Source organism: Neolamprologus multifasciatus, chromosome 17 (genome assembly GCF_963576455.1).
Source record: "Neolamprologus multifasciatus chromosome 17, fNeoMul1.2, whole genome shotgun sequence".
In the NCBI taxonomy this organism is placed as follows: Eukaryota; Metazoa; Chordata; class Actinopteri; order Cichliformes; family Cichlidae; genus Neolamprologus; species Neolamprologus multifasciatus.
This window is the reverse complement of record NC_140455.1, coordinates 15,416,196-15,443,566: the sequence shown is the minus strand read 5'-3', so window position 1 is coordinate 15,443,566 and position 27,371 is coordinate 15,416,196. Positions and strand designations below refer to the sequence as shown.

At 39.9% G+C, this 27,371-nt stretch overlaps 1 protein-coding gene across 2 annotated transcripts in view; it reads left to right on the top strand.

Moving 5' to 3' along the window:
- Nucleotides 1–27,371, top strand: part of trappc8 (trafficking protein particle complex subunit 8) — a 32,251-nt gene that overhangs the window by 2,587 nt on the left and 2,293 nt on the right. For both annotated transcript variants that reach the window (XM_085137480.1, XM_085137479.1), the window contains 26 exons: nt 763–852; nt 1,078–1,252; nt 1,459–1,612; nt 1,939–2,035; nt 2,615–2,871; nt 3,166–3,281; nt 3,383–3,533; nt 5,747–5,847; nt 7,848–7,953; nt 8,088–8,219; nt 9,395–9,619; nt 10,851–10,956; nt 13,155–13,349; nt 13,753–13,910; nt 14,024–14,098; nt 15,657–15,762; nt 15,938–16,092; nt 17,174–17,598; nt 19,666–19,822; nt 19,909–20,005; nt 22,905–22,973; nt 23,057–23,115; nt 24,410–24,613; nt 25,487–25,588; nt 25,845–25,984; nt 27,156–27,245. In XM_085137480.1, the coding sequence (XP_084993606.1) occupies nt 763–852; nt 1,078–1,252; nt 1,459–1,612; nt 1,939–2,035; nt 2,615–2,871; nt 3,166–3,281; nt 3,383–3,533; nt 5,747–5,847; nt 7,848–7,953; nt 8,088–8,219; nt 9,395–9,619; nt 10,851–10,956; nt 13,155–13,349; nt 13,753–13,910; nt 14,024–14,098; nt 15,657–15,762; nt 15,938–16,092; nt 17,174–17,598; nt 19,666–19,822; nt 19,909–20,005; nt 22,905–22,973; nt 23,057–23,115; nt 24,410–24,613; nt 25,487–25,588; nt 25,845–25,984; nt 27,156–27,245 (3,742 nt within the window). The remainder of the gene's footprint in view (nt 1–762; nt 853–1,077; nt 1,253–1,458; nt 1,613–1,938; nt 2,036–2,614; nt 2,872–3,165; nt 3,282–3,382; nt 3,534–5,746; nt 5,848–7,847; nt 7,954–8,087; nt 8,220–9,394; nt 9,620–10,850; nt 10,957–13,154; nt 13,350–13,752; nt 13,911–14,023; nt 14,099–15,656; nt 15,763–15,937; nt 16,093–17,173; nt 17,599–19,665; nt 19,823–19,908; nt 20,006–22,904; nt 22,974–23,056; nt 23,116–24,409; nt 24,614–25,486; nt 25,589–25,844; nt 25,985–27,155; nt 27,246–27,371) is intronic.

Here is a 27,371-nt window from a genome sequence, read left to right as displayed (position 1 = left end):
GTGTCTGCTAGGAGACTGAGGGGTACCACTGGATGCAGCCAGTTATTTTATACATAAATTAAGAATGCCGGGATTATAAAACTGTATCAGTGACTAGTTATTTTAGACATTATGGCAGATAAAAAAAACAACAGAGCAAAAACTTGCATGTACTACTTAATCACACTCATCACATAAGTGTAAAAGTAGGATTTGTGGTTAGTTACATTTTCAGATGAGGAAGTGTAGACTTTTTTTCTAGATCAAACAGTGAGTAAATTAAGGATATTTTGGTCAAACGCATATTTCATGGCCTAATTTGAGTGAATTTGTAACCGTTTCTGAGTAAGTATAATTCTTGTTATTTACATTTGAGCCCTGTGTAAATGATCTTTTAATGTATGTCAGCTATGAAGGTCTAATAATTATGACTGAAATATCACCTCACGTGATGGTTTTACTGGTACATGTGGTAAAGGAATGGCATGTTCCACATTGGAGTTGTGTGATTAATCCACTGTTAATCCGGTGCTCTCTATGTGCATCATCAAAACACCAGATGAAGGAATAAATTGTTCCAGCGATTCTTAAGTCTTAAGGCCAAGACTCATTGAAGCTGCTGTGTTGACAAGACATTTTATCTTTAGTTTATCGTCCATGTTTTTCAAACAAAAACATTCAAAAGTGGTTATCTTTTAATCTACATGTAGTATTAGAAACTACCTAATTTTTCTGGCTTTTTTTTTAAGTCTTTTGTCTATTTTGTCTTTTTTCTATTTCAAGTAACCACGCCCTGGTTTGAAGCCTACAGGGAGAACTTCCTGCAGTCAATGCCTGCCTCTGACCACGAGTTCCTCAATCATTACCTTGCTTGTATCCTTTTAACAGCACACAGATCTGACCAGTGGTCAACATTCTGTCGTCAGCTTTTTTTTTTAAATAGAAGAGCTGACAAACTGGAATTTAGGATCTGTAAAAATTTTAAGACAGTTTTTTTTCCCTCCTTTGTATGCTTGTGCTTTCCGTTATTGTATTATTAATAGTAGTATCCTTATATGTAGTCTATTTATTGTTGTATCCTTCACATGGTTCTGGCAGGCCTGCTAGTGGTATCATCCACTGAGGCAGTCCCTGTGGAGCATTTCCTCAAGCTTTCTCAGGAGCAGCACAGAATTCAGCACAGTGGAGAATACACTAATCCCAAGTGGTTTATTCCTAACACACTCAAGTACTATGTCTTGCTACATGACATGTGTGAAGGGGATGAACAAAGGTACTAAAAGAAACGTACAGTTCCTTTAAAATTCATCCACCACATTTTGATAATCTTTCATAGTGAAACTACTCCAGAACTTACAATGTCAAATGTTTAAAAATAAATAAACTATATGTAATAACTTTAAATAACTGTTGAATTCATTATGCTCTAGTAAGTGTAAGCTGTTTTGTTCTAAAGTAGTATTCTCCCTTTATCTCCAGGGCAGATGTGGTTTATGAGGATATGAAACAGAAGTATGGTTCTCAGGGCTGCTATCTGTTGAAAATGAACTCCCGTACCTTTTCAGCTAATGTGGATGAACAGATTCCAGATCCCTGGAGTCAATACTTGCACAAGAATAATCTTCATAACCAGGTAAACATTGCAAACTCCTCCACATGCACTGGCTGTTTTAAATATTCCTGCAACAACTAGTGCCGGGGGACACGATTCTGCAGAATGAAAAGTTTGTCGATGGCAGGGGAAAGTTTGTTGGGTAGACTACAAACCAAAAGAATACAGTAAAAGCACAGGTTTTATGTGTGTGTTTCTCAGTTCACCTTGAGGGGTAGTTGTGACTGAATTGTGGACAGCCCAATCATTAATAGTACTTTGAACTGTTGCAGTTGCCTGATTGTTCAGTTTTGTTCTCTTTTGCCAAAGATTTTACTTTAGTTCACATAGTGAACCTGTTTTTGCAGGATGTGTTTGATGATCCAGCTCCAACTATGAACAGTGCTGCTGTAGAGACCATTATTAGCAGACCTGAAGTAGACGGCAATTATTCAGCTGAGAAAGGTGAGTTAATTTAATGCTTCTTTTGTAAACGGACTTGGGGAGATCTTTGCTTCTCTGCTCTTCAGTTACAAATAATCTAAAGGTCACCATTTTTTTATTCAACTTGCTTGGCTATATTGCACTCACAGTAAATTTTATAAATATGACTTCCTTTTTGCAGCTCCATTGTACCGCTTTCCATGTTTTTTAGTTAGCACTATGTATTCGCTGTGTTGGTCCTGACCAGGTTCTTTGCCAGTCATGCTAGTCTCGATGAGAACTAAACCCTTTTATTTATTTTTGGTGTAATGTTATCAAAGACCATCCTGCCAGTATTCATCAGGCTTATTGTCGACATCTTTGGTGGTTGAATCTTGTGATTTGGCATCAACAGCAAGATTGAGCAGAAGTGATCAGAAGGGCACCAAATCTGTTTGTAGAGGTTGACTATGCCGTATGTTTTATACTGCTTGAAACACCAGTTTCCACATAATCCTTGCACCAGCAGTAGTTACTTTTCTGGGTGCATAAATAGTGGTACTATTTTATATTATGTAAGGTTATTGTTATGAGTTTATATTTTACGCTATTTCCTTGCAGATGAGATGTCCAGTAGCTTGGAAGGGCATCCTCTCCAGTTGGACAGCAGCATGGCAAACCTGCACAACCTCAGTGCTGTACATACGGACCTAAAGAAAGGTGCTAAAGATTCAAACAGCCCAGCCTGTGCTGCAGGTAGCCATGGGGCTTGTCTGACCCTGAATGACCATGATTACATAAGACAGTTTATCCAAGAATTCACCTTCAGAGGTCTGCTGCCACACATAGAGAAAACCATCAGACAGCTGAACGATCAGGTACGACTCATTTCTTGACCCTCAACATATTGTTGTTTGTGATTGTGATGTGCTTCAGGCAATGTAAAATTATACTAACTATATTAACTGTTTTAGAGAATGTAGTTTGTTGAGCATTATGCTGAAACAATATGTATACTTTTTTCATATTTCTGCCCTGTAACTGTAAAATTAATCATAATGGCATAATTTGAGTTTATGGCTTGTGAGAGTACACTAGCCATTTCAGTCAATTCTATTGTTTCGCTGACTTCTCGCAGCACTTGGAAACATGATTTGCTTCCCTGTCTACAGCTAGTATCCAGGAAGGGCCTGAGTCGGTCTCTGTTCACTGCAACAAAAAAGTGGTTTGGTGGAGGAAAAGCTCCAGAGAAGAGCATCAGTGAACCAAAGAGCACATGTGGCCTTCTGTAAGCTCCATTGCAATGCACTTCATTCCCATAAATGAAGCCCATGCAACACCCTGTATATTGTGTGCAGTGCCCTTGACCCTTCCCTTCTGTCATACCAGATATCCCCCAGAAGCCCCAGAACTGCAGATCAGAAAGATGGCTGACCTGTGCCTCCTGGTTCAGCACTATGACTTGGCTTACAGCTGTTATCATACTGCCAAGAAGGACTTCCTGTCAGATCAGGCCATGCTGTATGCTGCTGGGGCACTGGTGAGAGCACACATGTTGGTATACACCATGATCTGTCTGCAGACCGTGATGATATCAGAACAACTTCTTCTGCCTTTTGTTGTAAAATTTCACTTCAATTAAAACTTTGCAGTGATGGAATATTCTGTTTTGTTAAGTGTCCTAGAGAGCAAAAAGAGTTGTATATGTGACCTACAGTAAACTTTTGAGGGAATAAATCGGAGTTCAGAATAGAGGAAGCTTTTGAACTCAGCATTAAAATATTAAAAAGTAAATTCAAAGTACTAACAAGTTCTAGTACAAAGTAATACGAGTTCAGAACATTTAGCATTATCTAAAGTCAGCCGTCAGACAAGAGAATTAATCTCGTAATAGACTCTGGAAATGTAACATTATTGGTCTTTTAAAGTGACTACTAGCATTCAGTTATTCAAATTCAGACACTTTTACCTATTATATCCTGTGTATTGCAAACAAAAACACAATAATGATAGAGTGTCACAGTACACATAAATACAGGATTTTCCATACAGAGGTCTAAACTGCTCCTGCTTTTAGTTGCTGTAAAGTAATTAGAACATTCACATGCTGTTAAGATTATTAGGTGTACATATCTGATATATTTGCACATTCTTCTTTTTCAAGATTACACTCACTACTGTGAGCTGACAGTAGTGTTGTATTACTTATTTAAATGGTAAATGGACTGATTCTTATATAGCGCTTTTCTACTCTCCCGGAGTACTCAAAGCGCTCGAAGTAAAAGATTTTAAACTGTAACACAAAGAATATGCCGCGTATGTCTGTGTATGTTGTCAGTCATCTAGGTCATGATAATCTAAGGAGCTTTGAAAGAAAGCAGCTGGACATCTTTAAGTTTCTTGAAGACATCTCACCTCTCATTCAGTTATACAAACCAAATGGTGGAGAGTCCCAGGAATTAAACCCTGGTGGGTGTTGTCTCTCAAGAGCGTTGTTGACCCACTGTTGATCACGTGCCTCATCACATGAGTCAAGGTGTGAAAGAAGACATGCGGGTCATTATCAGCAGAGATTTTCGGGACGTTGCTCACGCTGTGAGGGTTGAGGCGCCTGGGAAGGGATCTCACTGTAGATAGCAGACTCTTGGTGTTGTAAGCCATACCCTCTGTTCAAAGATGGTCGTTTACAGTGGACGTGGACGTGTTTACTCCTTTTTTAAATCATCTTCAAGAGGAATACACATATAAAGAAAGCTCATAAATCAAGTTCTTATCCCAACTGGGCCTTCATCAAATCAGCGTGGATGAACAGGAAAGAAGCTCAGACACCAACTAGGAAGAAACAGAATAACAAACGCAGCACCGTTGTCATCCATTATCTAGCAGGTTTATCAGAGAAACTCAGGAGAACTTTCTCCAAGCATTACATCTAAGTGCACTTCAGCCCTCACAACACCCTCAGACAAAAATTGGTTCATCCCAAGGACAGAACTCCCAAACACAAACTTAACAACATAGTGTATGCTGTGTAGTGCAGAGTGCTCAGACTTCGACAGGACAAGAATCAGCTGTACATCTAAAGGATTTCACTCTTTTGAGTGGCTTACGATACCAGCTGTCTGCCACCTAGACTGAGATCCTTTCCCAGGCACCTCAACCCCACCCACATCTTGTGTCAGATGATTTCAGTGGGTCACATGATAGGGTAAGGCAAGATGTCTCAATGGCGTCACCCAAAACCTCTGCTGATAATGATCATGTGCCTCCAAAAAGTTGATTCTGTTCATCTGAATGTAGCATTTTCAGTGGGAGCTTCGTCACTTGGAGCCGGTTGTCATCAAGCATGTCTCTGTACATTGCTTCAGTCTGAGATTGAAGAAGTCACTTGGATGAGTGACTCCCACTCCCACTGAAAATGTCCAGATGAACAGAATCAACTTATGGGGATTTACTTACTGGATGAATGTGTAGGCATCAAGAGCTTGGCTCATGTGATGAGGAACATGATAAATAGTGGGTCAACGACCCTCATCAGTGACAGCTCCAACTAGGGTTTAATTAGATGGCACCATTTGGTTTATAGAGCTGAAGAAGCATCCTCGATGAGAGGTGAACGTCTTCAAGAATGAAGTCCACGCTCCTTAGGATATGGTTCTGAATAATGATATTTATTTTCCTCACTTTTATTTTCTATTCTGTTCCTTGTTACCATTACTCTTTATCTTTCATCTATTCATTCTGATTATTTTGTAGGAAATGGCTGCGGTGTCAGCCTTTCTGCAGGGTGGAGCCTCGAGACCTTATCCAGCACACTACATGGACACCGCAATACAAACGTACAGAGATGTCTGCAAGTATGACTGATGACTAACTAATTACATCATCTATTTCTTTCTGGTGTTTTAATTTCAGTGGATAAATTTCAGTTTGGGATTGTGGGAATTTTGCATAATTTACTTGATTCCCACAAATATGCCACTTATGATGCAGGACAATCCAACACAGAATTACAGTCATCTAAAATCTTCATCCTCATGTTGCACTGGTTTGTAATAAGTGGCCAATAACACTACAATCATGACCCAATGTACAACTAGCGCGTTCTATTTTCCCTCTAAACAAGGCAACCCTTTGTTGTTTGAGAAACTCTCACTGGCATATAAAGGCAGGCTTTAAAGATGTGTACTTGAAGGCATGCAAACATGTATTGCAAGCAAAAATGTAAATCTGAATTACCCGTTGAAGCAACTTTTACACTTATAAAATGCTCCCTACACACAACACACACAATATCCCATAATTTAATAATTTAAGATTCATTTCAGGGTTCTGGCTGCGCCACTCAAGGACATTTACAGAGTGGACTTGAAAGCCACTCATTAACTACCTGGCTGTGTGCTCAGGGTCACTGATGTCCACAGCGTTCTGGAGCAGCTTATCATCAAGCATGTCTCTGCACATTGCTTCGGTTCAGTCTTCCCCTCAACCCTGACTAGTCTCTCACTTCCTGTTGTCAGAAAACATATAAAAGACATGATGCTGCTACTACTATGTAGTAATGTAAAATCTCTCCAGTCAAGTTGCAGAAATATGTGACAGATCAGTGGAAACTTTTTGAGGTGAAAAATGGATTTAATCAGTTTTGGAATGAGGCCATGACATATCAAAATGTGGGAGGAAAAAATGGTTGTGAATACTCCGTAGAGACTGCATATTATTGTTTTGTTTTTGTGTGTTTTTTTTTTTAAGACCCCATTATTGAGAAGCTTGTTTTTCTTGTAAACAAGAGGATGGTGCATTTACTGAAGAGATTTTTTTTTTTTTTAATTGGTATTTTCAGTGGGAGAAATTTTTCATCACTCCAAGTGACTTCTTCAGTCTCAGCTGACTGCAGGTTATAAACAGTACATTTGCACAATGACTGAAACTAGCACTACTAAATGAGCAATGGGCTGTTAGGTCAGTTTCATGATCATTTAATATGCAAGTTCTCATGACCAACGACCAATGGTCATTGATCAATGGCGTTGGGTACCATTCACAGAAAGTTGGGGAATGGCTGCAATCACAGCATTGTAAGATGGTGAAAGATGTACCCTTAGGCCCCAGAATTCCTCCCTGTCCAGGATGTGTACATCCTCATCACTTGAAAGAGTGTCCACTGGCCTGTAGGTGTGAATAGACTGCGGACTCCTGGCCTGACGAGTTAGCTCTTCCGTGTTGTGCCATCCACTTAACCAGAGGTTATTTGGTTTCCCCGATGAATAAATCATTGCAATCCTCCTGAGACTTAACAGTTGGGTTCATCTTGTCATCTCTTACAAACTACCTCCACTGCTTCAGTGACTGGAACAGTGAAGTGGAAACAGTGGAAAGTGAAGAGAGCTGTAACATAATATAAGAACATTGTTTCTTCTGCCTCCATAGTGTCATTATCTCTTGTTCTCAAAATCCAATGTGTTCCTGATGCAGTGTTTATAGGCAGAAACTTTCAGATGTTGTAAGTCACAGGTGTCGGACTCCAGGCCTCGAGGGCCGATGTCCTGCAGGTTTTAGATGTGTTGATTTAAATGCCTAAATTACCTCCTCAATATGTCTTGGGGTTCTCCAGAAGCCTGTTAATGAACTAATCATTTGATTCTGGTGTGTTGATCCAGGGTGATATCTAAAACCCTGGAGTTCGACACACCTGTGTGATCGAGTTGATCATACAGACAATTGGTCTTTTTAGGATTTTGTTTAATATGTGACATAATGTACAGAGATGGTGTACAAACAGAGGGGTACCAGCATCTGAACTGGAACTGTTAGCACCTCTTCTCCTGATGGTATATTTTCCCACACCTCTTTACAGGAACATGGTGCTGGCTGAGCGCTGTGCTCTACTCAGTGCTGAAATACTCAAGAGTCAGGGAAAATACTCAGAAGCTGCCACTCTTCTCATTAAAATGACCAGTGAGGTAAGGAAACTATTATTTTGAAATCAACTTGGGATGCAGTTATTAAGACGATTGTATTAAATTAGACTGCATTAGAATTCTGCTTGAAACTTAATAGAGGTTTTTAATTCTTTTTTGTTTTATTTTTCTTGCAGGACTCTGATTTACGGAGTGCTTTGCTGCTGGAGCAGGCTGCCCACTGCTTCATTAATATGCGAAACCCTATGGTGCGCAAATTTGCCTTCCATATGATTCTGTCTGGTCATCGTTTCAGCAAAGCAGGACAGGTGAGTCTTTTCTGCCATTTTTGATCTATCCTTCCATTTTACACCTGCATTGTATTGTGATGTAAAAATGTTCCCTTTTACAACTTTTATTTAATAGACTTCATTGACTTATGGGCAGGACTGAACTTAACAACAAAAACAAACAAGCTTTATTCGTCACATACACAATCAGAGTACAACATGCAGTGAAATGTTTTGTGTCTGAGCTGCGGACAGGCTGCAGACGTCCATTTGTGATCCTTGTAATCAATCATGTGCGTGTGAAGTTCTTTTTTTAGTGTTGCATATATACATAAACATATAAATACAAGCACATGCATACAGTTCACTATAGATTTATGATCAGAACCAGGCATCATTTCACTTTTGCTTAAAAAAACAAAACAAAGTGTAAAAGTATCCACACTACTCCGGGTCTGGGACGATTTCCTGCCCCAGGTGGGGACGTTTAAGTATCTTGAAGTCTTGTTCATGAGTGCAGGGAGAGGGGAGCAGGAAATCAACAAATGGATTGGTGCTGCGGCTGCAGTGATGCGGACACAGTACCGGTCCCTTGTGGTAAAAAGAAAGCCGAGCATAAAAGCAAAGCTCTCGGTTTCCTGCTAAATCCATGTCCCTACACCTATGGTCACGAGCTTTGGGTAGTGACCGAAAGGATAAGATCTTGGATACAAGCGGCGAAAATGAGCTGTGGCTGGCCTCTCCCTTAGAAATGGGTGAGGAGTTCGGCCTTTCAAGAGGGGCTCAGAGTAGAGCCGCTGCTCCTCAACATTGAATGGAGCCAGGTGGTGTAGTTCTGGCATCTGATAAGGATGCCGCCTTCTGGATGAGGTGTTCTGGGCATGTGCCACTGGGAGGAGGCCCCGGGGCAGACCCAGAACACGCTGGAGAGAAAATATATCTCTCAACTGGCCTGGGAACGTGTTCCCCCAAACAAGCTGGAGGAGGTGGCTGTGGAGAAATAAGTCTGGGCTTATCTGCTTATGCTGCTGCCCCTATATTTAATGTTTTTTATACACCGTTATCGCGATAAAGTGTGTACTCCTGCACTAGATAATAAATGGCCTCATGCTAACAGCAATCATCTCATCTCCTCTTGTGTTTTCGTCTTCTATATATTTATATCCTCATGTTGTCCTTCTGTCTCCCATCCTTTTTGCTGTTTCATAATGTAGAGGAGGCACGCACTACGGTGTTACTGCCAAGCCATGCAGGTGTATAAGGAGAGAGGGTGGTCCTTGGCAGAAGATCACATCAACTTTACAATTGGGCGTCAGTCCTTCACACTTCGCCAACCAGAGGAGGCTGTAACAGCTTTCAGACAGATCCTGATCAATGACAGCAGACAGACGGCTAAACAGCAGGGCGCCTTCCTGAGAGAGTACCTCTATGTTTACAAGGTAATGTAAAAAAATAAATAAATAAATTCTATGATTTTTGTCCCGTTTTATTTTCAAAATACATACTTTATCAATGCCCACTTTTTGCTGTGATACCTCAATATTGTGTCCAGCCTTATTTTTCCTTCCTAAAGCTTTATATGGGAGGTGGATAATGCAAAACAAGGTCCATAGGAGCACAATGGCTATATTTAAGTGAATAGACACTATATTTCATTTCAGCAATTCAGTTGATGGGCAAGAAAGATTGCTGCTGACACTTCACAACATAAACTGTTTATGACATTTCCCTGTGGCAGGTGGCTATGGGCCATCACAACCAAAACCTGACAGCACAAGAACATTTTCTTTCTCCAGGCTGTCAGACTACTTAACAACGCCCTCTCACCCTGCTCACTAGTTAGTTAATGTATCACGATAACACACTTACTTACTCAGGCTACAAAAACGTTCCACAGTGGACTTGGTACAAGCACTTTGCACATTATGTTCTATCTACATTTTATAGAATTTAATATTAAAATTAAATATTGTGTTTAGGTTGAGTAGAAAAGCACTATATAAGAACCAGTCCATTTTACTATTTGCCATTCAGTTCATTCAATTGTATTTGGTACCAATTCACAGTGACAGATATTATATATTGTAAGCCATCTGCTGTGAATGGTTGGGGTTTGAGGAGAAAAAGGAAACACGGAGCATAGACCAATGAAAAAACAAATTATTTAGGGAACAATAGACAAAAGTTCATTAAAAGCAGTAGTGGCATATAAGCAGCATTACTATGAGATCATGACCTGATTGCACCCTAGTTTAATAGCTTTATCACAAAGGAACTATAGTTTGTTTTGTCAAAGTTGCACACCAACCCAACATTAATTATAGTGAGGTTACAGAGTGTTATTGCCTCCGACGTCAATTACAAGCATACCAAATCTGTTTATCCTTATCCAACAGTTTTAAATTGGATTCTTTCTCACGTGGTTTGCATGTAGCTTTGGTCCCAGGAGCATGTAGCTTCACAAAGTCTAAGAATGTCATTAATAAATACTATTATATATATTCCTTTATCTGTATATGATGGTAAAAATTTAAACTGGGGATTTTGTGTGTAGCACCTGGTGTAATCAGTAACATTTCTGCATTTTGACCTGGTTTAGAAAAAAAAACAACTGTCAAAAACTCTTATGTTTGCGTATTTTTTTGTTTTTTTTTGTTTCGGTTATTATAGAGCGTGTTGGGAGGAAATGAAGTCAGCCTTCCCCAGCTTCCTCTGCCCTGCATCCACAGCTCAGCAACAAGAGTCTACTTTGGACACGAACGCCGCCTTGCAGAAGGTAATGCATTGATATTTATAACTATAATAACAATAAGTCCTCGAGCCTACTCCTTTATCACTAAGCAGCAAAGTGTACAAAACACTTTGGGAAGTGGTGCAGGGTACACCTATCGATATACCATCAGCTGAAAGATATTATTTGCCTGTGTGCAATGCGGCATAAATGACAACGTTACTGTAACACACACAACTCATATACTGCCTCTATAAACTTTACAGGAGTCGAGGCACATGCTTATGTATGGCTTTTAATCCACAAGACAATAACTAACATTATTGCTTTGGAGACTGTCACACATAATGTGAAATGCCCAGGGCTGTGTGAACTTTAAGGTTCGCATCTGTAAGTGTCAAGCCTGATTTTGTATACAGATCAGCATCATTCCTGAAAAACCTTCAGTTAATCCAAAATGCTGCAGCATGAATACTGACAGGCACTAGAAAGAGAGAGCATATTTCACCCATATTGGCTACTTTTCATTGGCTCCCTGTTCATTCCAGAATCAAATTTAAAATCCTGCTCCTCATGTACAATGTCTTGAATAATCAGGCCCCATCTTATCTTATTGACCTTATGGTACCGCACCTCCCACTAGAGCACTTACTTGTGGTATTTAAAAGTAGAATGGGAGGCAGAGCCTTCTGGTTCCAGGCCCCTCTTCTGTGGAACTAACTGTTAGTTTGATTTCAGGAGACAGACACCCTCCCTTTTTTTTTTTTAAAGATTGGGCTTACGGCTTTTTGATAAAGCCTATTGTTAGGACTGGATCAGGTGACCCTGATTTGGCTCCCCTAGGCTAATGATCCACTGAGTGCTTCTTCTTCACTCACCTTTTTAGATGTTTTTTCCCCTCGCTAATGTGTTTATATACCACTCTGCATTTAATCATTAGGCTTTATCAGTTTTTTGTTCTCTTCGACAGTGCGTCTTTTTTCAGTCTTCTTCCCCTCACTCTGAACTAGTCGCGGTAGATGGCTTCACCCCTAAACCTGATTCTGCCAGAGGTTTCTTACTGTTAACAAGGAGTTTGTCCTTCCCACTGTTGATAGTTACTCTAGGAGAGCGGGACAGGCTAGTACAAGGCAGCAGGACCAGTATCTGCATCTTTGTACAAGAAGGAACAGGATCACCACTACCAGAGCCAAATTGCCCCCCAGCAGGCCACCAGTGTGATGTCTGTTTCTGATTGCTTGGTCAAAATTGAAGAGTTTGTGAGAGTGGCCTGACAGCCCAATGTCTTCTAGTGGGCCCTGTGTTTACCTGCCTGGCACTGTGGAGCCTGAATACCAGATTTACCAGGTCCACCACTGGCACCCTGTGGGTCTTTTTTTTCTTTTTCATTTTTTTTGATGAGATGAGAGCACGTTCACCCTGAGCACATGTGAGAAGTCATGGAGAACATTTTGCTACCTATTACATCTTTGAGTGTGGCCAGTTTGATGGATCAGTAATAGTCTAAGGAGGCATATCCATGGAGAGATGCACGACCTCTACAGACAAGGCAATGGCACCCTAACTACCATTACATATTGGGATGAAATTCTTGGACCTATTGTCAGGGGTGCAGTGGGTCCTGGGTCCCTCCCAGTGCATGAATTGTCTCATGTGGCTGGGATATAAAACAGTTCCAGGAGGGTGAAGGAAATGATAGACCTGCTCTCCATATTAACCTGACCAAAATACAATAGGACACTTCTAGGACATCATGCTTTGGCCCATGTGATGCTCCCAGGTTGCAGCGTCAGATGGGCCTGGGAGTCCTGTCTGTCGTCTCATTGTCATCTCATGCCCTAATGTTGTCAGGCATGCATACAAGCACATGGGAAGCATACAGGCTGCTGCAGCACAAAAACAAACATAAATTCAGTGCTTTTTAGATTTTTTGTTTTCTGTGAATCATAATCTGTTATTAACCAAGAAAATAAAAGTAGAAAACCTTGTGAAGGACTCCATGTAAAGTTAAGATATCCAGAATTCTTGTGACACTAGCGTTCAGTTTGCAAATATTTGTATATATTATGACCATTATGGACCCTGTCTGAACCCTGTTTTCAATGCAAAGCGTAACATGAAAATGTAGAGTGTACATAGCATGCTGACATACCCGAGCAGAGGTTTACTGTCAGACTTTTTACAGCAAAATTAAGTGTTTTGCATTTTTGGTTTGTATTTAATCTGATATTTGATCTGTTCAGGAGAAAAGCAGGCGGCCACCCACGTGTCACTGGACCAGGAGTTTGACCAGGATTTGTCAGCTATGTGGTGCCATCTAGAAGAGCAGCTTGTAGCTTCTGCAAATGGGGGTGTTGTCCCAGTAAATTTTCAGCCCACTCAGTGCTGCCTCAACAGTCAGACAGACAACCTCCGTCATCCCCTGGCTGTGGTTGAAGGTAAGATGTGTTCAGCACAAACACGGGAACTTTAAAATGTTATAAGTGCTTTTCTGGTTCCTGACAACTCAAAGCACTTAATACTACAAGCCACATTTAACCATATATTCATATAGTATTTTATTCTCTCCACTTTACCAATGTCACTGCTGTGGCCAAGCTAAAATTACCAGTTACCTAACGCGCATGTATGTATTGAGCTGTAGTACCCAGAGAAAACCTATGAAGGCACAATACAAATATGCAAACTCAACACAGAAAGGCCCCAGTCTGGGTTCAACCAGGAAACTTCTCACAGTGCATGACAGCGCTCACCTTTACCATTACTGAAATGTAAAGTTTGAGCCATCCCATCTCTAATAAATTGTGCCCACACGGTATGCAATCTTCTTTGTCTTTACAGAGCCAATCATAGTGGAGGTGACATTCAGGAATCCTTTGAAGGTTTCTCTGGCCCTGTCAAGCCTCTCGCTCCTGTGGAGGTTTACTGTTGACGGTTCATCTTCATCAAAGGAGATGACAGAAGAGACCATTACCAATGAGGAGACCTCAGCTGTAGGGGTGGGCAACATGAACAAATATGTTCTTAGGAACTGTGATTTATTTTCACCTTGTTTTTAAGTCTAATCTTATTTTTTTTCTCTAATCTGTTCATTATATGCTTCCTCTTGCAGATGATACAGAAAGATGATATTGTGACCTCTGAGACTATCCAGGAGTTTCAGTTGGGTCCAGAGGAGACCAAAATGGTAAGCTGGTCTCTAAATGTAAATTTGTGGATCTTTTTTCAGAATCTTTTCTGTTTCATAATGCTGCTACATTTTTTGACAGTTCTGACCTAGTGTTGGGAAATACAAAGAAAGTCACAACATGTTTTTGCATTCACATGAGGAAGGAGGTTACACATAGTGATAATCTTTCATGTGATAAGATATGCTTAATGCCAGTGAGTATTAAGCATATCTTAAGTACAGCTTAGTTTAATCTTTTCGGTTTTAGTGTTGTGCGTTCTGTTTTGGCGAATAAAAATGACAGCACAAACTGAATGCACTTTGGTGAAATAGGCCTTTGATGCTCAAAAAGTATTCACATTGGCCTCAGAAAACCGTAGAGAGTATTAAAATACTTTTACAAGTATTTAAAATATCTGCTAGATACTAATTGTACTGTACTATGTTCATCCAAAAAAAGTTGATTCTGTTCATCTGGACGTAGCGTTTTCAGTGAGAGAAACATTTCGTCACTCATCCAAGTGACATCTTCAGTCTCAGCTGACTGCAGATTTCCCCAACCTTATAAACAGTACATTTTTATAATGACAGAAACTAGCATCACTGACAAACAGTGGGCTGTGAGTTCAGTTCCTTGATCATTAATATGCCAGTTGCCATGACCACTGATCAGTTCCATGGAAGAGGGGCCTTAAAGATGAAGGCTCTGCCTCCCATTCTACTTTTAAATACTCTAGGAACAACAAGTAAGCCTGCAGTCTCAGAGCAAAGTGCCCTAGTGGGGTGATATGGTACTATGAGGTTATTAAAATAAGATGGGGCCTGATTATTCAAGACCTTGAATGTGAGGAGCAGGACTTTAAATTCAATTCTGGATTTAACAGGAAGCCAATATAGGAGAAATATGCTCTCTCTTTCTCGCTCCTATCAGTACCCTTGTTACAGTATTTTGGATTAACTGAGGCTTTTCGTGGAGTTTTTAGGACATCCTGATAATAATGAATTACAGTTGTCCAGCCTGGAAGTAATAAATTGACTAGTTATTCCAGTGTCGCTCTGAGACAGGATGTTTCTCATTTTTATTGTGCAAATGGAAGAAAGAAGTCCTACATATTTGTTTAATATGTGCATTGAATGACTCCAAGGTTCCTCACGGTGTTACTGGAGGCCAAGCTAATGCTATCCAGAGTAAGAATCTGGTTAAAATTTTATTTTTGATCAGTGGTTGTTGATAAATGGTTGTGATAATTTGCATATTAATGATCAAGAAACTGACCTCGCAACCCATTGTTCACCAGTGGTGCTAGTTTCAGTCATTGCCCATATGTGCTCTTTACAAGGTTGGGGAAACGTGCAGTCAGCAGAGACTGAAGAAGTCACTTGGATGAGTGACAAAATGTAATGCATAATGCAAACACCACTGAAAACACAACATCCAGATGAACAGAATCAACATTTTGGGATTTCCTTACCTGGATGATTGAGCATGCATCATGACATATACTCTCTTTAAGCCATGAAATACCTAATGCTAAACAGAAATCCAGTTATTTTGTGCTGATCACTTTGATCTCAGGCCCGACTCAAGCTGCTGCCACACAGAACTGGTCAGCTGAACATTGTGGGTGTAGTGTACAACCTGGCTGCAGGCTCCTCTGGCGAAATGACTTCTAGCACTGAAGGTAAATTCGACCTCATGTCAACTCATATGCTTTATTATCATTTGATGTAGACAGAATGTTTTTCCATTTGCATTATGCATTACATGGTATTTAAAAAAAATTAAATAAAATTCCAATACATTTTTTTTTATCTTGCTGCCAGTTAGAAACCATATGGATTTCCTCTTGTTTACAGACCAGCAGACTCTAGATTTGATGGTTCGTGGGAAACAGGACTTGAACATCCTTGGCCCACGTCTTAATCTGACCAAAGAGGATAAGATGTCAGTTCGTCATGGTCCTGATCGACGTCTGAATCCCATCATAACAGCACCTATGCCCCTGATGGAGGTAGGACTTATTCTGAAAACCTTCATGGATGTAGTCATCATGAAATCAGTTTACTGGGTTTTAGATTCTGCATGTTCAAAATATTTTTTTCTATGTTAGTTCTATGGAGTCAGATGTGGGAAAACTTAGATGGGAGGGTAGAGTTTGAAGTTAAAATAATGCTAGCAAGCTTTGCTAGAAAACAGAAACTATAAACACACATACACATGGATCTAACGGACAAACATATCTAATTCAACAGTAACATGCAATGTTAGTTTTTTGACAGGCTGTATCATATATTATGAATATCTGTCACAGAATTCAGTTCAAATCCGAAAAATGACATCTACACTACAGACACAGTCGAGAGTTCTTGTTCCAAATAAGGCTCAACAGACTGGCTACTGTTTGAACTTGTAACACAGTACCTGTCAGTCAACACTCCTGTCCAGATGGATGAACTATTAAAAAACAAAATGAAACAAAAAATTTTTTTCTTTCATTTTGTTTTTTTGATTTGTGGATAATGACTCCATTATGGTTGTCGGGAGCCTTAGAAATGTCTTTGTAAGTCTTTCCAGGTGGATAGATATCAATGATTTTCTCATCTGTTCTTGAGTTTCTTGACATCGTGACAGGATGTGTTCCATGATGATGTTTTAGCCTACTTAAATTTGCTAGACATGTTCTATTGAAGTGATTTATTGATTCAACAGGTCTGGTTTATTACTGGTAATGAATGATTTAAGCTGTGGGACATTCATTTTTTTCACATAGGGCCATGTGGGTTTGGACAGCCTTCTGTCCTTATAAATTAAATCTTCTACCAGAAACAGCATTTTCGTTTTATTGTTTACTGTTTATCTAATATTTAAATTTGATGATCTGAAACATGTGTAACAAATTAGCATAATTGGAAATTGGGAAGGGAAAAATACTTTTTCCCCTCCCCCAGTAGCAGCTGGGCTTTAAAACAGGCTTCCAATGAACCTCTACTTGAATATCTATGCTTTCAAGTGTAGTTTCACTTATGTGTGGTGATGCTGCAGTATTGCTTTCTGTTTTTTACTCTGTGTGTGTGTTTGTATTTGTATGTCAGGTTTTTTTCCTGCAGTTTCCCACTGCTCTGCTGTGTGGCGAAATCCGAAAAGCATATGTTGAGTTTTGTAATGTCAGCGGTGTTGCTTTGTGTGGCCTGCGAGTGGTGTCCACACACGCCGCTTTCTTCACCTTTGGCAGCCAGGCCACAACACCCCTCAGCCCGACGTCAGCTGAAAATTGTTCACCTTATAAAACCGTGGCCACACCTATCCAGCGGGTCTCAGAAGCCACTGAGAGTCTGGTTTCAGCTGATGATTTCAGACAGCCATCTGGTGTGATAGAAATTCCAATAGATGGCAGCATCCTGCAACCAGGGCAGTCCACTCAGCTGCCTCTCTGGCTGAGAGGACCAGACCAGGAGGGAGTCCATGAAATCAACTTTCTGTTCTATTATGAGAGCGCAGAGAAAGGACTCAAGATAAGGTAAAAAATTGAAAATTAAGCATTTTTGTGAACTGACCTGTAGGCATACATATCATTTCTTGGGACATATTAGTATTTTTCAAAGAAACATGATCAGCCTGAAATGTAACTTACATAAATTCAGGATTGAAAAATACTTCTATGTTTGTATTTTTTGATTATATTGACAAAAAGTAGATTATTTTAGTGCAGGGGTACCAGTGAAGAAAAGGGTCATGTAGCCGTGGGAAAATAATTATTTGATCTCCTGCTGAATTTGTAAAGAGAAAACTTACAAAGAAATAAACAGTCTATATGTAAAATGATAGTTTTAATGGAGAGAGATAAAATATCAACAAAACAATCTAGAAATAAACACGTTACATAAACTTTATAATTTTATTTGCATGTCAAGTATTTGGTCCCCAAGCAAAACATGATTTAGTATTTTTTTGGAGAAGCCCTTGCTTGCAAACAGTGCTTTGTCAGCAAGACGGTGCTTTTGACCCACTCTTCTTTACAGAAACTCTAAATCCTTCGAGTTGTCAGGCAGCAGCCAAGAAACTTGAAGTTAAGCTCCCTCTACAGATTTTCTATAGGACGGAGGAAGAAGATTGGCTTGGCTACTCATAAACTTTAAGCCCTTTTTCCATTAGTGCCTACTCAGATCGGCTCGCCACAATTCAACTTAGATCAACTGGTTTTCCATCACAATCACGTATCACCTAATGTGCGTGGTCATTGATATAGCAACGCGTCCGAGCATCCTGTGATGTAATTAGTATGCGACACAAATGCTATAGCAAAGGTGGACGTCAAGGCAACAATATACCTGCTGCTCGGTCTGCGGCTTTTGATCAGAGTCGAGGGGATCACGGAGTTGTTTTTGTTTGTTTGTTTTGGTGTTTGTTTTGGATTTTGTTTGTTCGGGCCCTTTCCCTTGTTGCCGGGTTTCAAAAAACTGGCGGTTTTGAATTTTGTGAACGAAACACTCATGACTCATCGAACGACGCCACTGACCAGCCAATCCGTGGCATGCAGTCTGATGACGTCACATTTTAGTACCATTCTGATCGCTTGGAGCCACAGCCGTGCAGGTGCTATGACCTTGACCCTTAGTGTATTGAAGTCATCCACGTTTGGGTCATACTCAGCATTTCTCTTCCTCCAAATAAGGTAGTTCAAGTTGCTCAAGAGCTCGATTTTAGTTTCATCTGATTATAATGCTTTCTCTTAATCATTTAGATGTTCACTGGCAAACTTGCGATGGGCTTGTACTTGTGCCATTTTTTTGAGCAGGGCAAATTCACGGGTGCTGTAAGATTTAAATTCATAATGGAGTAGTGTGTTACCGATGGTGTTCTTGGTGAATCTCCTCCCAACTGCCTTTAAGTCATCAACAAACCTCTCCCATGTATTCTTGGGATGATCTATCACCTTTCTCATAATAATCCTCATCCTGTTATTGCAAGATCTTGTATAAAGCTTCAGTTGAGAACAATCGATAGGTGTTTTATATTTCTTATTAATCACACCAGCACTTGTCAACTTCTCACCAAGCTTCTTGCTTCTTCCAGTCTTGTGGATGTGTACAATCTTGTCCCCGACATCCTTTGACAGCTCTGTGGTCTTGCCGATTGTGGTGGAGAGCTTGGAGTGGGAACGAATTGATTTAGTGGACAAGGGCGCAACAAGTTAATCTGTAATTGTTTGAAATCTGTTTGCCACATGGGCACGCAGCTGATCTTTGTGAGCCAGAACTCTGCCTAGGTTGTAGGGGATCAAATACTTTGATCATTTAATATCACCAGTTTATAACTTTTATGTAATGTATACAAAGTTCTTTACACGTTCTGTGTGACAAAGTCTATAAATCATATCCTTATCTGGATTAAACATGGCTGTTTTGGGTACGCACGGACTGGACTGTGACCTTAACAAAGAAATTTATTTTTTTTAGTTTGCTGTGTGTGTGGTCACATAATGGCACAAGCCATAGTTCAGGTTTGTGTATGGGTATGTTTGTGCTGAAAGTTCTCAAGAAAAAAACAAGAAGGCTTTCTCTTTTCCCTCTCTCCGCATGTAAAGTCACCGGGTGCTGCGCCACACAGTATTTATCTGTGCTAGTCGGTCTTTGAGTATACAGGCATCAGCCTGTCGCAGCAGTGTTCCTCCACATCACTGTCTGGATGAAAAAGGCAGCAGTGGAACCCTTGTCTTTATTGATGTGGAGAACATCAATACGGTGAGATGCTCAGCATAGCACACACAGTTACATACTTAAATCATGCCTGCTGCACAAATAACGATTGAACATTACTCTTCTCACAGAATGAAGGTGGCGTGCGAGAGTTCCACATCGTTCAGGTCTCGAGTAGCAGCCAACATTGGCGCCTTCACAAGTACATCAACCCGAACAAGGATAAAGGTGAGGTCTGGTACACCAGGAGATTTGTGCTTCATTTCATTTAATGGGCTAGTTCAGTTTCTCCATCCAGTGTTAGATTGTTATGATTGATGAATACAATTTTCTATGGTGACCATCACTGAAACCAACCAGATAATGTACACCACAGCAGCAGTGATCACTGAGATCCTTGGCTACAAGATGAACAGTGACATGGAGCAGACCTCTCCATGGAGAAGGAGATTGAAGGCCAATATCAAGGCAGCACTAAGAGAAGTTGGCCAACTATTAGAGCTGCCGAAAGGTGTGATTAAGAAAGGAATGTCTGAGAAGTACAGCACGGCCCATACAGGAGGCCAGATATTCAAGACAAAGTCTGAATCATAAACAGTTGGACAGCACCAGTCACCAACATGATTCACGCCTACTTACTGAAGAAGCTAACGGCATTCATGAGCGCCTGGCAGTATAAGATGAGATAAGATAAACCTTTATTATTCCCACACGTGGGAAACTTGTGTCACAGCAGAAAGTGGACAGTGCAAAGTTATAGTAGCAAAAATTAAGAAAAGCAATGGAATAAGATAATAAGAATAACATACTATATACAACAGAATAAAATACTACATTGTCAGAAAACAAAAATACACTTAGACTTACACTTATAAATGAACCAGCTGCTAATGGATGAGTTGCACCTGGGAATAATCCCCCAGAAGGGGCCAGTCAGTATATTAGCAATACATCGAAGCTCCTGTCAGGTATCATAGCTGCTAACAGGCACATAGCTCAATACATGAGTGAAATGGCAGAAATACCAGTTACTAGCAGATAAAGCAGTCAATTAAGACTGTAAGATCAGACTGTGACCAGTCTGTGCACCACCTGGTCTGATTACAAGAAATCCTACGACTCAATGTCTCACACATGGATTCTGATGAACAACACTAGAGGCCAACTTTAAGGAAATTGCACAAGTTGCCAGCAAGTACCACTGACTACCATTTGACTAGATCAATGGATATAGTCTGTAGAACAGAGTAATCAGTAAGCACTTCTTTTATATGGATGACATCGAGAGAAACCTAATGTTATTTCCTTTAACTAGTGAGGGACAGTAACATGCAGGACTTTTTTATGAACAATAAACTTTTTTTCCAGGCTACATGAAGGTGTTTTGAATTAGTGATATGTCATTTTCTCTCCATTATACAAGTGATCTCCTTTAATGCTCGCGTTTGACAGTTATACCAGGAAGTCAAGTACTTCTGATTTGGGGTTTTCTTTTTCAACTGATCCACAGTCTCAGTCGCGCAGCGATGATGTAAATGTATTAACAAGATAATCCGACCTCTGTACAACTAGATCAGATAGCTGCTCCACACTGTTGACACACGGCATTGAAGAAGAAAACAGTGGAGGAATTATATCGTTAAACTTAGTTACAGCACTTTGAGAATACTGTTTCATTTTCAGTCTCTCTGGTATATGTCGGAACAAGATCTAGCGTGTGATTAAAGTGGTGGGTGAGTTTTTATATTTGTGAGAGAAGTGAGTTGAGTCTAATAATGGATTAAATGCCATGTTGAGCCTGTCATTTTCAGTATGTACATAGATGTTAAAATTACCCACAATAATTATTTTATCAGCACTGAGCACTAAATCAGATAGAAAGTCTGAGAAATCAGACAGAAACTGGATTTTTTTTAAACTGTGTGTTTATTGAGTTTTAAACTTTACACTGACACCAAAATTAAACAAACAAACAAATAACCAAAACAACAAGAAAAAAAAAACAACAACAACATAGCAGAACGAAACAAAACAAAACAAAGAGACAGGCAACCCGGCTCATGAATACAAAGAAATAAGTGGAAAATCCAGACATTTTGATTATGAGATACGATTAACAATACATATATATAAAATAGCAGTGATCTGCTTGCATTATACCAAGGCCCGTGAGAAAATAGCAGAAATATCCAAACCGACATACGGCATAAATGGGTCCCATATTTTCTGAAACTTTTTGTCCCTACTATGTAGCTTGCATGTTAGGAAATCTAATGAGACATATTCCAATACCGTTCGATGCCATTGAGTCTTAGATGGGGCCGTGTCCGTGATCCAGTTCAAGAGGACACATTTCCTTGCACAGAATGTTAACAGTGCATAGAGCTGCTTTCCAAACGTCCCCCTAATTTTGTCGTTTGCCACACAGTGGATTGCATTCAGTGTCAGTGGTGAAGATCTTATCCAGTTCACACTTTATTCACACTATATTTAATTCTTTTTCCCAAGTCCTCTTCAAATTGGTTGTGTCAGTCACCCCAAATTCTGTTAACAGGCCATAACAAATTTTTATAGAAGTTCTAAGGTTTGGCTGAAATATCTGCTTTTCACATTTAAAGACAGTTTGATTAGTATTGTTGTAGCCCTCTGTATATGGTCCCTCACTTGTAAATATCTAAAGAAGTCATGCCTATGAATGTTGTATTTATAGATTAGCTGGTCAAAGGACATGAGGTTAGACCCGTCCATTAAGTCAGAAAAGGTAGAAATACCATTCGCAGCCCAGTTCCGAAAGCCAGGGTCAGTGGTCCCGGGCAGAAAAAGAGGATAATCGGATGAGTGAGTGACAAGAGATGTTAAGTGAGACCTTCCTTCTAATTTTTGAACCATTCGCCAAGCTTTAACAGTAGATAAGACAGATGTGAGTGGGTTGCTACAGAACATCGTTAAGGTCTTAAGTTTTCCCACAAAAAGCAAACTTTTCAAAGGGAATTTAGACATAGAGCTCTCAATATCCAACCAGACAGGAGAAGGCTGTTGTACCCAATCGGCAGCTATACGCATATGGGTGCTCAGCTGGATATTGATGTGGATCGTAACTTGTCTTTTTCTTCCTTTTCTCCTTCAGAATGTAAACTTGGCAGCAGAGAAAGAGCCAAGCTGTGTTTTAGGGCCACACGTTGCAAACCCAGTGAAGGTACTTTTAGTGAAAAAACAAACCCCATTCGTTAGGTCATTTTCAGTGAGCATGAATTTCACAGTTCTGTCTGTTATTTCTAGCTACCTCTAAGGTTGTAGAGAAGTACACCTTTTCAGACCTGAGTATGGGAAATGAACAGGTGAGTAGAACATACACTTCACAATATACAATTTTCTGTTATGGTTGTATGTTCTCATGCTTTGTCATAGTTGTTTTTTGGGGATGTTTTTTGTTTGGTCCCAAAAAGTTGATTCTTTTCATCTGGACGAAGCGTTTCCAGTGGGAGAAACGCTTCGTCACTCATCCAAGTGACTTCTTCAGTCTCAGCTGACTGCAGGTTTCACCAACATTATAAACAGTACATTTCCACAATAACTGAAACCAGCTCACTGAAAGAAGAATGTGCTGTGAGGTCAGTAGCTTGATCATTAATATGCAAATTGTCATGACCAACGATCAACAACCACTGATCGAAGCCCAATGAACAATGGCCATGAGCACCATTCACAGAGTTGGGGAACGGCTGCAATCACAACATTGTAAGATGGTGAAAGATGTACCCTTAGGCCCCCTCTTTGATTCAGAGATGGTCTTTCCCTTTTCATGTAAATGGCCTCCTTGAGTCCGCACTCAGACCAGCGTTCCTCCCTGTCCAGGATGTGTACATCCTCATCACTGAAAGTGTGTCCACTGGCCTGTAGGTGTGAATAGACTGCAGAGTCCTGGCCTGACGAGGTAGCTCTTCTGTGCTGTGCCATCCGCTTCGCCAGAGGTTGTTTGGTTTCCCCGATGTATAACTCCTGGCAATCCTCCTGGCACTTCACAGCGTGAAGTGGACCCGATCCTTGGGGTGCACCAGTTTTTGGTGTAACGTGTTTTGGGGTTAAAAGCCACAGAGACGCTGTGTTTAGAGAAAATGTGTCTCAACTGTTCCGATATTTCTGACACATAAGGGATCGCTAAAGGTTTTCACTTAGGCAGCAGTTGTCCTTCTCTCCTTGATCACCTGGAGCTTTCTTTAGGAGCCTTCCCAGCTTTGACAAATGTCCAGCTGGGATATTTACATTTACTCAGTAGGCTGGTTTCAGTTATTGTGCAGATTTACTGTTCATAAGGTTGGGAAGACCTGCAGTCAGCTGAGACTGAAGAAGTCACTTGGGTGACTGATGAAAAGTTTCTCCCACTGAAAACTCGACGTCCAGATAAACAGAAACAACTTTTTGGGATTTACTTGCATCAAGACATTTTTGCCTCTATGGTGTTTGTTGTTAAACAAATTTAAAGCTAGAAGGAACCATTTAGAAATGTTTGCCTACTTCTATGTAAGCTTTTTAACAAACAGTAACTCTTTCTGAATTTTGTGGAATTGAAAATGTATTGTCAAGAAAACAGTGATGTAGCAGGATTATTTGATTCAATATGCTGTCTAACAGATCATCAGTTCTACCACACCATGTGGGGATTTCTTCTTCCGCTGCCTGACGTTAGAAACTCAGGAAGCATACGGAGCATCATCCAGGATATCATCAGTCAGCAAGAGTCAAGGCTCTGTACCTACTGAGAACAGAAGTTCAGACCTGACAGATATTGCCAAGGAGTGCAGTGAGCTGGACCTCAACATAATTGTCATTTGGAAGGTAACAGAGTTTAGTGATACATGGATGGATAGATATGTGTAGCACTGTAGATATTTACAGATAGCGAGCACCAGAGTCTTGGTTTGCAAGAGCAGTTTATAACTGGAGATCCTAAAATACAGACTACTGTAAATGTTTAAATGCTGGCTTTTTTATGGGATATAAAACACGCAAAAATATATAGAGAATTTCTAATGCACATTAATCTGTTCATCCAAATTGCAGCATAAAAATAAATAAGGGAAGAAAACAAAAATACAGTTAAGTCCTCTGTGCGTAGCAGTGACAGAAATGATGGTGTGGTCGTACCACAGTTTAGAAATGTGAAGTGTCCTTATCTCTTGAATATAAGTTGATCCAGCAGGAATAGTTATCTTAGGGGTGGCTCGCTATCACGGTTTCACAATCTCAGTTTTACAGGTTCACAGAGCAAAGATGTCCACTCGGCTAAAACAAACAAAAATCAGGTCAAATCCTCATTCATAAGTAATCAGAATAGATTTTAACCATAAAGGCCGGAGTTGGACACAATATTTATAATAAAAATGCATCTGTTCTCAACCTGCTTGGCAGTTTAATCTCTCTCTGTCACGCTGGTTTCTGCTATCCACACTACAGTCTCTTTCTCACACTTAGTGTTTTTTTCCTTCCACCAGTGAGTGGCGCTGTGGTTACAATGATTGATTGCCAGAAAATAAGATAAAAGAACAATACACCAAAAATAAAAATACAAGTCACCACCACCAATGAAATCATGCATGCTCATACTCATTAAGGGATCATTCTTAAATGTGCAATATACATTAGATCATATTAACCCTGGATGGATATTTTGATGGACAATAACCATTTTGTGTGTGTCTGTCTAACTAGGCTTATGTGGTTGAGGACAACAAACAGCTTATCCTGGAGGGCCAACTCCATGTTGCACTGCAGACCATCGGCAAAGAAGCCAGTTCTTTGACTGCTAAAGAGGTACAGCAAGCTCTTTGTTCGATATTTTGGAAGCTAGATTAAAAACAATTTTTCTAAAATAAAACCAGCATAAGAAACCTAAACTTAATCCCACTTTTGATTATTCTTAGAAATAATGCAGAACTTTAAGCAAAAAGCTAATATAATGTTTTATTTCAGGAGGGTTTTACCTTAAATATTTTATATAATGCTGGTATGATTACTTTTATTTGTTAGAGCAAGTCTTCTATAATAGTGTATGTGTGTGCATCTTCAGGAAGCTCAGGAGATGGTGCTCCTCAAGTTTAAATCAGACCTGCCTCCTCCAGTCATTCTTCCCTCTGCAGAGTTTTGTCAGCTCATCAAAACAAATCTACACTACCCTGAAACCTGCACACACCCATTTGTGCAGGAAAGGTGAGGCACCTGGCGTGTTGTTTTTCCTAACACAATGTTTGGTCCAAGTGATTACAAAAGGTTATTAAACAGATGCATCTCTCTGAAATGTTCCATCAGATTTAGAAACGTATTCTTCAGATAAGAGATGGGACAGAGCACGAGCAAAGGTTAATGTATAGCTCTCACTTTAAAAAAAGCTTTCACACTAGAAAAGCCCCCTGGGATCCATAGAGTTAAGTTAAACTCAAGAAGTTACTCCAGGCTGAACTAAATTATCTCATCAATTCTGTTTGGCACTGTGTTGGAAATTAATTCTTTTGAAGGTCTGCATAAGACCCTTAGGCACATAGACCAACACAGATTTCCTTTTTGCAAGTCTTTATTGTAACCAAAACCATTAAGAACCACCAAATGAGGAAAAACATTCAAACTTTATGTGATCTCCTTATTTTCTCAAGTTTAGGATTATTTTGTCATCTTTACTGCTGGAAAATAGAAAGAAGACTGTGCAAAGTAATTAGTAAAGCAAAAGGCTGCTAGCTGGTTAGAGAGCGAGATAGAAAGAAGAGAGAGGACAAATAACAATATAGGAGAAAGACGATTTAAAGGTTAATGGTATGCAATGATGGTTACACAATTAAACATATGGAGAGTCAAAAGAGGTCTGTACATATTCAGTGGAAGCTCCTTAAACAGCCTTTGTCTATAGCAACATAAGAGAAGGTTCAGTGTGTTTTGATATAGCTATAAGCACATAAAGCATTATCACAACGGAGCATTAAGCCTTACCTATAGTAGAGCTTGGATTTTATTCTGTCTCACATATCCAAACTCAGGATCAAATATATGATACTATGGGTTTTTAAGATATGATGGTGGCCAATTATTTGGGACTGTTTGGCTTTGTTTGGATTTTTAAAAATATACTGATAAGAGAAGCTCTTTAGAAATAATGTCTTGCAGTTTAAAAAATTAGTTGTACGGCTTATAATAACCACATGCACAGAGCAGTTTTTCAGCGCCATCCTAAGACAGGATAATAAGATGTTACCATGTTTGGCAGTATTTATCATTATTACATTTATCCAACCCATCCTCTGTTTGTAGACCTGTATGTTTTGTTTAGAATTTATCCTATTCGCAAATATTTTTTCTGTTAATAAAAAGCTGCTTTTCTCTTTGTGCCTAGTCTCTGTTTGGTGCCAGTTACTCTGACTCTGTCCAACTGCTCCTTGGCTCAGGTAGATGTCATCATTGACTTAAGACACAAAAGCACCAGGTAAGTTTCTTAAAACAAGATGTGTTCCTTCCTCACATGATTACTTTGTAAGGAAAATGGAGACAAAACTGTTGTGGACAGCGGATTTCACTTAAATAAGACTGACGTTGCATGTCTGTACAGAAG